Source organism: Balaenoptera acutorostrata, chromosome 20 (assembly GCF_949987535.1).
Source record: "Balaenoptera acutorostrata chromosome 20, mBalAcu1.1, whole genome shotgun sequence".
Lineage (NCBI taxonomy): Eukaryota > Metazoa > Chordata > Mammalia > Artiodactyla > Balaenopteridae > Balaenoptera > Balaenoptera acutorostrata.
Window position 1 is genome coordinate 10,249,789 of NC_080083.1, and position 13,623 is coordinate 10,263,411.

At 58.7% G+C, this 13,623-nt stretch overlaps 1 protein-coding gene across 16 annotated transcripts in view; it reads left to right on the forward strand.

Moving 5' to 3' along the window:
* MINK1 (misshapen like kinase 1) overlaps positions 1 to 13,623 on the forward strand; it is a 50,846-nt gene that overhangs the window by 33,263 nt on the left and 3,960 nt on the right. For 3 of the 16 annotated variants that reach the window (XR_009006266.1, XM_057535594.1, XM_057535595.1), the window contains exons 2-23: positions 663 to 728; positions 2,364 to 2,420; positions 2,514 to 2,639; positions 4,441 to 4,551; positions 4,960 to 5,050; positions 5,448 to 5,578; positions 5,869 to 5,923; positions 6,064 to 6,142; positions 6,395 to 6,570; positions 7,036 to 7,105; positions 7,475 to 7,685; positions 9,376 to 9,492; positions 9,987 to 10,073; positions 10,282 to 10,467; positions 10,663 to 10,836; positions 11,147 to 11,407; positions 11,853 to 11,938; positions 12,096 to 12,206; positions 12,352 to 12,464; positions 12,620 to 12,708; positions 12,938 to 12,961; positions 13,067 to 13,230. Coding sequence is in view for 15 of the 16 variants with exons in the window: in XM_057535594.1 (XP_057391577.1) it covers positions 663 to 728; positions 2,364 to 2,420; positions 2,514 to 2,639; positions 4,441 to 4,551; positions 4,960 to 5,050; positions 5,448 to 5,578; positions 5,869 to 5,923; positions 6,064 to 6,142; positions 6,395 to 6,570; positions 7,036 to 7,105; positions 7,475 to 7,685; positions 9,376 to 9,492; positions 9,987 to 10,073; positions 10,282 to 10,467; positions 10,663 to 10,836; positions 11,147 to 11,407; positions 11,853 to 11,938; positions 12,096 to 12,206; positions 12,352 to 12,464; positions 12,620 to 12,708; positions 12,938 to 12,961; positions 13,067 to 13,230 (2,585 nt within the window). In the remaining variant the exon portion in view is untranslated. The remainder of the gene's footprint in view (positions 1 to 662; positions 729 to 2,363; positions 2,421 to 2,513; positions 2,640 to 4,440; positions 4,552 to 4,959; positions 5,051 to 5,447; positions 5,579 to 5,868; positions 5,924 to 6,063; positions 6,143 to 6,394; positions 6,571 to 7,035; positions 7,106 to 7,474; positions 7,686 to 9,375; positions 9,493 to 9,986; positions 10,074 to 10,281; positions 10,468 to 10,662; positions 10,837 to 11,146; positions 11,408 to 11,852; positions 11,939 to 12,095; positions 12,207 to 12,351; positions 12,465 to 12,619; positions 12,709 to 12,937; positions 12,962 to 13,066; positions 13,231 to 13,623) is intronic. The other 13 variants (XM_057535599.1, XM_057535600.1, XM_057535604.1 and 10 more) reach the window with 11 other exon arrangements.

Below are 13,623 nucleotides of genomic sequence, written 5' to 3' on the forward strand. Positions count from 1 at the left end.
AGAATCCGCCTGCCAATGCAGGGGACACGCATTCGATCCCTGGTCCGGTAAGATGCCACATGCTGCGGAGCAACTAAGCCCGTGCGCCACAACTACTGAAGCCCACGCTCCTAGAGCCTGTGCTCCACAACAAAGAGAAGCCACCGCAATGAGAAGCCCGCGCACTGCAAGGAAGAGTAGCCCCCGCTCACTGCAACTAGAGAAAGCCCGCGCATAGCAAGGAAGACCCAACGCAGCCAAAAATAAATAAATGAATAATAAAAAATAAAATGAAATAACTTGTGCCAGGCACCGTCTTAAGCATTTTATGGGCACTTCCTCGTTTGAAGTTGACCCCAGCCCAGAGGTGGGTACTCAGGTATCCCATGGAGCAGATGAGGCCACAGGCTCTCAGAGTTTGTCACCGAGTTTGGAAGCAGCAGCATGTCTGAATAGCCAGAGGGTCTCTGACTTCTGTTTTCTCTCCCCTCCTTCTGACTTTTCCCCTAGAACATGAACTCTGACCCAGTCCAGGAAGAGGGCACCTGGCCGTCAGGCCCGCCTGCAGCCCCACGTAGTAGTATTCACTGTCGTCTCCTGGTTGAATAGCTCTTCCGTGTTTCCAGCTACATGGTCCTGTTCTGAAGTGTTGACACCTTATTCTTTCTCTCTCCCTCCCCCAGGACCCTGCTGGAATCTTTGAGCTGGTGGAGGTGGTCGGCAATGGAACCTACGGACAGGTGTACAAGGTGAGGCTCTGTGTGCAGCAGCGAGGCCCACTCCCGTGGGCCTCCTAGGGAGTGGGCCCCAGTCTGGAGATTTGAGGGGGGCTGGGGGCAATTATAGGGGCTGGGGGCCCTGGCAAAGGGGAGGGAGGACCAGGGAGGGAGGGAGAGGAGAGGGATAAAAGTCATAAGGGAAGGAAGCAGGAAGAAGTGGGGTGTTTTTGCTGGCCTCTGCCTCTGAGTTTAGAACTAGTCCTGGGTGCGGCAGGAACAGTCTGGAGCTGGGTGGCGTATGGTACAGGGACACGGAGCAGTGGGAAGGGTATGGGGACGTGTGTGTCAGAGCTCAGAGGTGCAGTTTTGGCTTCTCCTGAGACCACAGGACTCAGGGTTGGTGGGACCTAGTGGGTGACCTTCTGTAGAGGGGAAACAGCTTTCTTGAGCTCCCCTGAGTGGCCTGCTGCAGGGCTGGAGCCCAAGCTCAGGCCCTCTGCTTTTGAGGCCGCCTCTCTCCCCCACAGAAGTGGCATTTCCTTGACCACTGATTGTGGCTTTTAGCCTGGCCAGCCCAGCCCTTTCACGTGGTCTGACCACTGGTCACACTTGACTGGGGGGAGGCAGCTGCAGCAGAGAGGTGTTAAGGCAGGTGCTGCCCCAGAGTGCATACCTGGCTGCTTTGTCTCCAGATACGATGCTCGGTTTTTCCACGAGTCTCCTCTGCATCTCAGGGGCCTGCGTTTCCTGGGTCACTGGGGCCACCTGCCTGTCTCTTACCCTTCTTCCCTGTGAGCTTTGGGAAGCAGGCGCCCCCCCATCCCCCCATCTCTTGCCTAGTTGTTGCCATGGAAACAGCAGCTCTGTGTTCTACTGCTTCTCTGGGCTTGGGGTCGTAAAAGACTGCTGAGGATAAAAATAATCCATGGCTGGCAATACCCCCACCGCACTCTTTCCCAGGAAGCCTTGGGCTTTCATACCCAAGCCTGAGATAGCTTCTGCTAGGAATTTCAGAAGGATGGGGGGCGGGGGGGTGGGGATGGCAGGGACACACTCTAGAAGAAGTTTCTTCCCATTAGCCCTGGTGATGGCATTGACATGTCAGTCAGCCCTTCTGTGTTTCTCCGAGTTCCCTAAAAGCTCAGCTCTATCTTTATTCTTTCCTGTGGACAATAATAAAAAGCCTTGGGGGGGTGGTGATTCTGGGAAAGGCCTCCTGACCAGAGGGGATGGATCAGGAAAGCACGCAGGCAGTTTGTCTTGCATAGAAGATGCTGGAGAGGCAAAGCCCACCCAGCCTCGTCCCCCAGCTCCCTCCAGCTCCGTCTGAGGAAGGAGAGGTATCTTTTATTCCACATTCTAACTTTCAAACTGGGACGTCTAAGCCAGAGAGCCTGGAGCAGAGCACAAGGGTCTCTCACTCATCCCTCTTGAGCATTTCAGGGGAGGAGACCCTTCATCTTTATCCAGCGTAGCACTTGGAATCCAGCCTCGGCGGTTTTCCTGTAGCCCTCTGTCTATGACCAACCCATAAACTGAGGTGTCTAGCCACCATGAGGGGCACTTTGTAAGACAGAAAACAGCCAAAAGTTGTGGCCTCTCCCAAATTAAGCCCTTCCTGAGCGTAGACCCTGATCCCTCCACGCCTGGCTCTCTGTCCTGCAGGGTCGGCATGTCAAGACCGGGCAGCTGGCTGCCATCAAGGTCATGGATGTCACGGAGGTAGGGAGCTGTGTGGGGCAGAGGGAGGGTCAGAGCATTGAGAAGGGGGCTGGGGGGGGGACTCTCAGGGCTCACCTCCCCGGATTCACCTAGGATGAGGAGGAAGAGATCAAACAGGAGATCAACATGTTGAAAAAATACTCTCACCACCGCAACATCGCCACCTACTACGGGGCCTTCATCAAGAAGAGCCCCCCGGGGAATGACGACCAGCTCTGGGTGAGAAGCGCCCCTGGCCTGCCCACCTGCCCCTCCCCCAGTTAGTCCATCCATTCTCCCGCCTTTGTGCACAGCTCCTGGGAAAGCAACACATTAAAATATTTGTGGGTGTCGGCAAGACCCGAACCCCTCCCGGCAGGTGCACAAGACTTTGTGGGCGATTACTCGGCCACAGCTTGCTGTAGCTCTTCTGGGCCTCCCCCAGATTCCCTCCTGGCCACAAACATGCCTAAGAGTCATCGCCCTCCCTAGCCTGGGCACTGGTGCCAGCTGATTCCCCAGCCTCACCCTTTCTGGTGCTCAGCCCAGCACAGAGGAGAGGGCAGAAGGGAGCACAGCCATGGCTGCAGGGCTGGAGCTCATGCCAGGTCCCCCCTCCCAGCAGTTGCCACACAAGTACTTATTGAGCACCCTCTGTGTACCCTGCACAGATAGTCATGACTTGTGGTCCCTGCCTCCAAGGCACTTAGTCTTTTTTGGGGAGACACACACACACACACACACACACACATACACACACACACACACAGAAAGGTGAGTAACACGTCAGGTAGTGTGTAGTGGGTGATCATTGAGGGCTAGAAGCTGAGCGCTAGTGACCAGGTGCCCCGCTGTGGACCTGATGGACACCGTCCTCCCCTCCTCCCCCTGTGCTCTGCTGTGGGAGTTGGAGGCCCCAGATGCGGGCCATATGCAAATTACCTCTAGTGTGCACACAAATGTATGTATCCCAGCCAACATTTTATTTTTGCGTTAGATGCGGCTTTTAGAAAATGTACAGTGAAAACATTTGGACAGGCATACTGATCCCCAGGGACTTTTTTGGCCGCTGCCTCTGGGTCCCTAGAGGAGACCAGCCGGGAGCTCTTCTCATCTCCCTGCCTCGGCCCTGCCTGTTTGCGGAGTTTCTGCCGAAGTCTCACAGGTTCCCTCCTGCAGTTCTTTGGTAGCCCCATGCACTGTTTTGTCTCTAGCAGACCTGGGGACTTCTGACTCTTAGCCCCTTTCTTCTCTCTCGGTCAGGGATTGGCCAACTTTTTCTGTGAAGGGCCAGCTAGTAAATATCTGGGGCTCTGTATGTCATAAAGTTTCCAACAACTACTCAACTCAGCCATAGATAATGCATACATGGGAATAGGAGTGTCACTGGATTCCCAAAGATCTTTATGTAAGACACTAAGGTTTGAATTTCATCTGATTCTTCCTTTGATTTTTTTAAAAATTAAAAAAATTTTTTTGGCCGTGGCATGTGGGATCTTAGTTCCCTGACCAGGGATCAAACTCGCGCCCCCTGCAGTAGAAGCATGGAGTGTTAACCACTGGACCAGCAGGGAAGTCCCCTTTCTTTGATTTTTTTATTCCAACCATTTAAAAATGTAAAAACCACGCTTAGCTTCCTGGCCGTAGACTGCCGACCCCTGCTCCAGAGGAGTGGTTCTTAACCGTTTTGGGTTCATGGATCCCAGTGAGGATCTGATGAAAGTTTTGGATCCTTCCCCAAGGAAAATGCACAAACCCACATCATTTTGTCTACAATTTTAGGGATTCCTTGGGCTCCTTCTCAGGACCCAGACCACCTCCCTCAGCCCACCTGCCTTGTCTTTCCCAGCTGTGTCCCCTTCCGCTTTCCTCCCTAATCTCAGCAAGTTCTGTAGCCTTTATGAGCGGTCTCATGGCCCCTGCTCTCCAGCTCATACCAGTTCTGGCCCCAAGGACTCCAGTCCTCCTCCAGGGGCCTGGCAGGGGAAGGAGGCCTTGCCTGACAGATGCTTTTCCTTCCGGTGCCTCCCTGGGACCATAGCTGGTGATGGAGTTCTGTGGTGCTGGTTCTGTGACAGACCTGGTGAAGAACACGAAAGGGAACGCCCTGAAGGAGGACTGTATCGCCTACATCTGCAGGGAGATTCTCCGGGTGAGTGCCAGGGCCCTCCCCGCCTCCTCCTCCTGAGCCAGCCCCTGTGGAGCGTCTCCCTGGACGTGGACCCTCCCCGCACGCACGGGGAAGGAGACTGTGCCCTCTTGAAGGAGCAGAGGGCCTGATGCCGGTGGGGGTGGAGGCTGAGTGCCAACCTTGGAGAACACTCAGAGGAAATGGGCACCTCTGTTTCCCAGCACTGCTCCTTCTCCACCTGCAACCCTGCAGTTGGATTCTCCAGAGCCACCACTCTGAGGAAGCTCCCCGCAAAGTTCAGCCTGTACTTGGGCTCCTGGGTGGAGAGGGGCAGCTCCCTCAGCCCAGCCCAGACTGATGCCTCCCCCTCCCCTCTGCTCGCATCCTTGTCCTCTAACACCAAGGCTACTTCCCCCTCTCCTGCCCCAGGGTCTGGCCCATCTCCACGCCCACAAGGTGATCCACCGAGACATCAAGGGGCAGAACGTGCTGCTGACAGAGAATGCCGAGGTCAAGCTAGGTACGCCGACGCCTTCTGACCTCCAGCACGGAATGAGCCCCTTTATTCATTCCCTCCAGTGGCTCAAGTCCAACTACCCATGGGCTGGGAGGTTTGCTCCTCTCCTTCTGCTGAAAATCACCCAAGAACTTGTTTCGCCTGCTCCCTGTTAGGTCCCAGGTGCTGTGCAGGCCCCTCTGGGGAGATGGGATTGTTTGGTTCCTTCTGCCTGGAATGCTGTCCCTTGGTCCTTTCACCTTGGTTTTTCCCCCAGACGCAGGAAGACTAAGTCAGGGTCTTTGGGATGTTGATGGGGTGAAGAGATGGCCGGGAGTGGCCAGGTAGGACTCGCGTACGCCAGCACAGACGAGGGAGCGGGCGTGGTGCTCCATCACAGCCTCTCCCTCTGTCCTCCCAGTGGATTTCGGGGTGAGCGCGCAGCTGGACCGCACCGTGGGCAGGCGGAACACTTTCATCGGGACCCCCTACTGGATGGCCCCCGAGGTCATCGCTTGCGATGAGAACCCTGATGCCACCTACGATTACAGGGTACGGAGCGGAGAGTAGGCGCATGGAGGCAGCCAAGGGCAGGAAGGAGGTGGGGGCAGTGGGTGGATTGAAAATAGGGGGAGCTTGAGCAGGTTGGGGGGCAAAATGACGACCTAGGGTCGTGTTAGCAGTGAGAGGTTGAGGAACGTTTTGTGGGCAGGAAAGTACGGATGGGGAGGGTGGGGGAGCTGGAGGACAGCGCAGGTTGGAGCACAGGGGCCTCCGGAAGGGCGTGGACCAGGAAGAGTGGTCGGGAACGTTCACCTGTCCCTCTTCTCTTGCCTCCACAGAGTGACATTTGGTCTTTAGGAATCACAGCCATCGAGATGGCAGAGGGAGCCCCCCGTAAGTGCGGAGCCTGGGAGAGAAGGGAGGGCCCAGAAAGAGCTATAGGGAGGAGGTGGGTCGCGGGAGGCCTGTGGCGAGAAGGACTCCAGGCCCTTGGCCAGGCGGGAGGGGCTGATTGCGTCTCTTCCGTGCGCCAGCTCTGTGTGACATGCACCCCATGCGAGCCCTCTTCCTCATCCCCCGGAACCCGCCACCCAGGCTCAAGTCCAAGAAATGGTAGGTCTCTGGGGGGTTGGCGTCTAGGAAGGAGGCCGTCGGACAAGGCCTCCACCTCACCCCCTGCAGCCAGGCTTGGGTCTGCACCAGAGAAGAGGGGGCGGGCGGGGGCGGCACTGCAGCTGGGGAGCCTGGAGCCTGGTGTTGGGATACGGGGGAGACAGGAGGGAAGTCAGGGTGGATCCCCCCTTCCTCCTGGAATCACCCCCCTTCCGAGGGGGCCCTCCCAGTGTGAGCCACCATCGTTTCCAGGTCTAAGAAGTTCATCGACTTCATTGACACGTGTCTCATCAAGACTTACCTGAGCCGCCCACCGACGGAGCAGCTGCTCAAGTTCCCGTTCATCCGCGACCAGCCCACCGAGCGGCAGGTTCGCATCCAGCTCAAGGACCACATTGACCGATCCCGGAAGAAACGAGGCGAGAAAGGTCAGTGGGCTGGGGGAGGTGGCGGGTCTGGGACACACACAGCCCCTGCTCCTCTTCACCAGCCCTGGCTCCTCCTGGCTCCCCTTCAGGCCCCCTTCCAGCCCCAGCTCTCCCTGTCCAAGGAGATCTCCTTTCCCAAACTTCCAACCCCAGAGTGGTTTTTCCTCTGTCACCACCTGATTTAAGTCCGCCTTCCACGTGAGGGCTCGTGCTGAGCATGTGCATGTGTGAGTGCATGTACACCTCCCACCACATCCCGCCCACGGTGGGGTCTAATCCCCCATCTGCGTCCAGGCCCAAACCTGAGACCCACCATCACCCCATTGCTCCAAGGAGGCGGGTGGGGACCCAGGAGCGTGGCCATCCAGACAGACCTTATTGGTTATCCCCATCTAAGGTTTCCCTAGCCCAGGGTGGGGTCTGGGGCACTGGGTGAAGAAACAGCAGTGATCTCCCCCCCTGCAGAGGAGACAGAATATGAGTACAGTGGCAGCGAAGAGGAAGACGACAGCCATGGAGAGGAAGGAGAGCCAAGGTGGGCTTGGCAGGCGGAGGTTGGGGACCATCACTTACCATCTGCGGGGACAACAGTGGTCCTTGGCCTGGGGACTCAGTCTGGGGGTGGTGGGCACAGACAGGTAGACCCATAAGATGGAATCCCTGGGTGCTGAGATGGAACGGAACGAACGAATGAGCAAGAGGTGTGTGAGGGGGATTCAGGGCTGCAGGCTGGGATGTTAAAGGAATCAGGGCCTGAAAGGGGGCAGAGGGAGGGCAGGCCTCCGGTCACCCGGGAGTGACCAGAGGCAGACCGTCTGGTCTGGTCGGGTGAAGCGCCCATTTAGGGCTCCCAGGGATGAGGGTGGCCTCTGACCCCGATCCTCCGTGTGCGGTCCTGACCCAGCTCCATCATGAATGTGCCGGGGGAGTCGACCCTCCGCCGAGAGTTCCTCCGGCTCCAGCAGGAGAACAAGAGCAACTCGGAGGCATTAAAGCAGCAGCAGCAGCTGCAGCAGCAGCAACAGCGAGACCCAGAGGCGCACATCAAGCACCTGCTGCACCAGCGGCAGCGGCGCATCGAGGAGCAGAAGGAAGAGCGGCGGCGGGTTGAGGAGGTGGGGTTGGGGCGGGGCTCGGCGTTGAAGGGGCGGGGCACTAGATGGGCGGAGGGTGTTGAGGGGGCGGGGCACGTAGAGGGGCGGAGGGTATTGAGGGGGCGGGGTCCTCCCGGAAGGGCCTCCTGACCAGGTTACTGGTCCTACCCCTGGTCCCCCTAGGGCAGCAGGGAAAAGACGGAGTGAGTGGGGCCTTCCCAGCCTCTTGCTCTCAGATTTGTATAGAAGGGCTCTGTCCTCTGTTAAGCGTACCCGCCAGCCCTATGTGGGTGGTTGTGCCATCAGCGTCCCTTCAGAGCAGAGATTTTTCTGAAAAGCCACACTGTCCCCCCTCCTCATTTCTGCACGTAAACCTCCACTCCGGGTTTGTCTGCTCCTTTACCTTCAGTCCAGGGGAGCTGGGGGTCTGTGTACGAACACTTCAGTGCCCTGGGCATCGGTCTCTCCAGCAGCTGCCCCCTTTGAACATGAAGAAGATCCTTCTAAAGACCCTCCTTTTACTTTTGGTTATTTGGGCTTACATTTGCTTTGTACAGGCTTGTCAATCGCACTAATTGGAGGTGGGTGGGAGAAATTCATTTTAATTTATAGAGAATCTTATTTATTTATTTTTGAGAATCTCGTTTTTAAATAGGGGCAGTTTTTTAAATCAACTTAAAAAATACTTTGTATGCATATATATTTAAATGTATTTATTTTGGAGGGGGCATGGTGGGGAAGAAGAGGTGTATAGATTGGTTAAAATTTTGCCTTAAATGATGGGTTTTTTGTTGAAACAATTACATGATTCCAAAGTTCATGGAGAGCTGAACTTAATTTAAAAATTATCTAAGCAATAGGTGATAGATGGAAGCATCCACACTGCCCATGTACTACTCCCCAAAGTAGGCCCCTATCTTTGTTGAAAAAAAGAATGATTTGCAGGAAAACCTAGTAAAAATTCTTCTTAATAAATACTTTATTCAGGTAGCAGAGTAACCAAAAATTGTGTCTACCAAGGTGTTTCCTGAAGCAGGCCTGCTGGATCCTTAGGGCTTGTGGTCTTTCTTTCTTTCCTTTCTTCCTTTCCCTTCCCTTTCTTTCTTTCTTTTTTTTTTTTTTTTTTAAGCAGAAAGAATGTGAAAGTTATTAAGTGAATGTGACCTAGTAGTGATGTAGCCCAGGTCACATTCACTTAAGGATGCCGGCCAGGTCCCTAAGTTGCTTCTCTGTGCATGGGCACCTGGTGCCCTCTGGTGGCTGAGGGCTAGCACTACGGCCCACTCCCTTTGGGCTTTTGGGCCGAGATTCGAGAGGCCAGGAGTGGGGCTGGGCGACGGGGAGGTTGTTGTTGACTTTAGGTTTTGTTTGTTTGGTGGAGGAGTGGATAGGAGACAGTTTTATGCAGTTCGGCCCGCCCAAGGGCAGCAGTCAACCTCTCAGCGGCTGTAGTCCGAAGCCCACAGCCACCTTAGACAGAAGTTTCTCGCAAGCCAAGCCCTCGTGGGCTCTTATGTGAGGGTAGGTAGGTTTGTAGAAACAAGTTGAAGCCACGCTCTCTCACCTCCATCCCCAGTGAGATGGAGACCAGCCCGCACTGTCCAGTAGGGATCCGCTTTCCAGACGCGGGCTGGGGTGGGTCCGCCTTCTGGGGCTGCGCCGTCCCAGTGTCTGGTGCAGCCCTTAAGGCCACACGTCTCTGCACCCACAGCAGCAGCGGCGGGAGCGGGAGCAGCGGAAGCTGCAGGAGAAGGAGCAGCAGCGGCGGCTGGAGGACATGCAGGCCCTGCGGCGGGAGGAGGAGCGGCGGCAGGCGGAGCGGGAGCAGGTACGGCGCCCCGCCCCCCGCGCACACCGGACACGCCCCTTCCCGGACACGCCCCTTCCCGCCGGGCCGCCCCTCCTGCTCCCGCTGCCTGCCTGCCCTGCTCCCCCGTCCCCTTCCCCCCTTCTTCCCCTACCCCGAGATTCCTCCTATCTTTTCCAGCTTCACTCTTTCTCTCTGTTTTCTCCAACCCTTCAACCCCCCACCCTGGCTCCCTGCCCTCCTCCTGTCTCTGTGCCTTCATTCCCATCTCTTTGCCCCACCCCTGCCCCCTGCCCCCTGCCCCTTCCCTCATGGGGCCTGCACCCCGGCTTCCTCCTCATTCCCTGCCCTCTGCGGGGCTCATCCCACCCCCACCCCGGCCTCTCTATTACTCTACCCCGCCTCCTCCTCATCCTCACCCCACTGACCCCGTCCGCCAACTCCTCCGCCGCCGCCGCCGCCCCTCTCTGCCTCTCCCTCTGTCCCTGCCCTTTGCCCCCCACCCCGCCCCCCAGGAGTATATCCGTCACAGGCTAGAGGAGGAGCAGCGACAGCTCGAGATCCTTCAGCAACAGCTGCTCCAGGAACAGGCCCTACTACTGGTAACGGGGTCCCCAGCTTCCTCGGGGAAGATGCGTACTCAGAGTGTCTCTGCTGGAATGGGATGGGAACCCTTCAGGGGAAGGGATTCACCCAAGCATCGAGGGAAGACATCGCCTCTCTAGGCAGTTGGAGAAAAGGAAGGGCATGCCTGCTCTAGCTTCCAGGGCCGCACCCTGCTGAGCCCTCTCTCCCTACCCTTGGGCCCAGGAATACAAGCGGAAGCAGCTGGAGGAGCAGCGGCAGTCGGAGCGCCTGCAGAGGCAGCTGCAGCAGGAGCACGCCTACCTCAAGTCCCTGCAGCAGCAGCAGCAAGTCCTGCCCGGGGACAGGAAGCCCCTGTACCATTACGGTCGGGGCATTAACCCTGCCGACAAACCGGCCTGGGCCCGAGAGGTACTCACTGCCTCCTTTGCTGCCTGAGACTCCCTCCGCCTGGGGCCTGATAGCTGCAAGCACGGTCCTTCCGCACAGGCGGGCGCTGGGCAGGGGAGAGGGGCACGCAGTGCAAGCGGAGGGCTGCAGAGGTTTGGACCTCGATTTTGAGAACAGGACAAAAGTTGTCCTGCTTGGCATCCTCTTGCATCACAGGTAGAAGAGAGAACGAGGATGAACAAGCAGCAGAACTCTCCCTTGGCCAAGACCAAGCCAGGCAGCACAGGGCCTGAGCCCCCTGTCCCCCAGGCCTCCCCTGGGCCCCCAGGACCCCTTTCCCAAACTCCTCCTATGCAGAGGCCGGTGGAGCCCCAGGAGGGACCACACAAGGTGAGTCTCTCCCTGTTCCTGTCTTAGCACGCAGACGCAGGGGGCCTCACGCAGCACAGCTACATCTCGTGTACACACATGCACACGCCCTTAGCCAGGGATCACAGATCTCAGGATACGTGGGCAGAGACAGGCGGCTGCACACTTCTGTTTCCGTGTCTTACCTGTTCTTGGGCTCTAGGAGCCCCTTTCAATGGGTAATTGGAAGCCAGAGGCTTGACTTGCCCCTTCCTCCCAGCCCAGGCCCCAGCTCCCAGGTGGGGACGTGCTACAGAGCAGGCAGCCCACCCTCCCTGGTCTCTCCCCGCAGAGCCTGGTGGCACACCGGGTCCCACTGAAGCCATATGCAGCGCCTGTACCCCGATCCCAGTCCCTGCAGGACCAGCCCACCCGAAACCTGGCTGCCTTCCCAGCCTCACACGACCCCGACCCCGCCGTGCCCGCACCCACTGCCACGCCTAGTGCCCGAGGAGCCGTCATCCGCCAGAACTCAGACCCCACTTCCGAAGGGCCTGGCCCCAGCCCGAACCCCCCAGCCTGGGTCCGGCCTGATAATGAGGCCCCTCCCAAGGTAAGGACAGCCTTGCTGAGCCGGAAAAGGGCAGAGAAATAGTAAGGGAGGGGAACGGAGGTCGAGTGGGCAGCAGGCGAGGTGGACATGAGTTCGGGGTTGGAAGGGAACACAAGGGTGAGGCGTCTAGCACGGCGCGTCCTGCAGGTGTTACCCTAATGTCTGGTGGGCGGGCCGCCACCCGAGTGTGTCCCGGTGATTCCATGGTGTGTGTGGGAGTGGAAGAGTGCCCACGGTGTTTGGGGAGCACCAGGGGCCAGACTTTCTGGGTCAGATCCCAGTTCTGCTGTTTCCCAGCTTCGTGACCTCAGACAAATCCATTAGCTTCCCCGATCTCAGTCTGCTTCTCCATAAAGGTGGGGAGAGCCCCTTCCACGGTCTCCATGAGGACAAGTGTCCGCCAGGCGCCCAGCACAGAGCACTGACTCCTTTCTTCTGTCCTCAGGTGCCTCAGAGGACCTCATCTATCGCCACTGCTCTTAACACCAGTGGGGCTGGAGGGTCCCGGCCAGCCCAGGCTGTCCGTGCCAGGTAACCCCTGGGTGTGGGCGGGCGGCAGCCCAGGGAGCGGCGTGGGGGGCGGAGGGAAGTTTGCCAGGTTACCCGCCTAGGGGTGGGCAAGCCCCGACCCAGTCACCTCAGCCCCCTCCCTGCCCCCGCCCCCGGCACCCCTGTGCTCCCTCCACAGACCTCGCAGCAACTCCGCCTGGCAAATCTATCTGCAAAGGCGGGCAGAGCGGGGCAACCCCAAGCCTCCAGGGCCCCCCGCTCAGCCCCCTGGCCCGCCCAACGCTTGTAGGTAATGGAGTTGTCCCCCCACTACTCACTCCCACCCTCACTTCTGCCACCTGCTTCCCCCTGGTGATGGCTCGCTCTGCGGTGCAGCTCAGCATCCCCGGGCGGGGACATCCGTCTCCCTGACCCTGCCTCTGCCCCTCCCACAGTAACCCTGACCTCAGGAGGAGTGACCCTGGCTGGGAGCGCTCGGACAGCGTCCTCCCCGCCTCTCACGGGCGCCTCCCCCAGGCTGGCTCACTGGAGCGGAACCGGGTGGGAGGTATGTGAGCCGGGCGTCACGGCAGCCTCCGTTGGGGTGGACCCTGCCTTTGGCTGCTCTCGACTGGCGGGGGCCGGGTGGGGACCGGGCTGGGCTCGAGGCCACCCCCTGTGCCGGTGTCAGTGACCTCCCTCCCCCCACCCCGCCACCTCTAGCCTCCTCCAAACTGGACAGCTCCCCCGTGCTCTCCCCTGGGAACAAAGCCAAGCCCGATGACCACCGCTCGCGGCCAGGCCGGCCCGCAGTAAGTCATCGGGTGGCACCTCCGGCCCTGCCTTCTCCCGGTTTGGGGCTTTGGGGCCGATGTGGAGCCTCTTGAGCCCCAGGGAGCTGGGTTCCAGGGTCAGGGCCTTCATTAATCTGTGACCGAAAGGTCTGTGGGCTAACAGGGGCGCGCTTCTCAGTTACTAACCTTTCTTAACCTCTCTCCTGCCTCTTCCTGGCTGCCTTTCTTCCCCCACGGCCTCTCCCAGAGCTATAAGCGAGCCATTGGTGAGGTTAGTGAGCAGGGGCCTGCTGGCGGGAGCCCCTCCTGTTGCCCTGCCCTCCTCTGGCCTCCTTCGTACCACCGCCTCTCCCCTCACGCAGCTCCTCCCCTGCAGGATTTTGTATTGCTGAAAGAGCGGACCCTGGACGAGGCCCCCCGGCCTCCCAAGAAGGCCATGGACTACTCGTCATCTAGCGAGGAGGTGGAGAGCAGCGAGGACGACGAGGAGGAGAGCAACGGCGAACCGTCAGAGGGGAGCAGAGATACCCCTGGTGGCCGGTATGGGGCATCCTGGGGGCGTCAGAGGGGAGCAGAGATACCCCTGGTGGCCGGTATGGGGCATCCTGGGGGCGGGGGAGTTGCAGCAAGCTTGAGGGAAAGTGGTTCTCTTTTCCCAGAGGAGGGTCCCCGGCTATCACTGCTGGTCAGTTCTTCCTCGCCTTCCCTAGAGAACGGGGTACAGGGCTGGGGACTGGTGTCCCCAGCTCTCTCTCACTGTCCTGTCAGTTGGGGGGCCTCTTCAGGTGCCTCTGTGCGGCCAGCCCTCCCCGAGTGCTGGGCAGGGGGCAAGGGCCGCCGGGTGAGGGCTGAGTGCGTCGTGTTCCAACAGACACTGAAGGCACCAGTCCTCCGGCTCTTGTCTGCTCCCTGTGGCACTCGGGTAGCACTTGG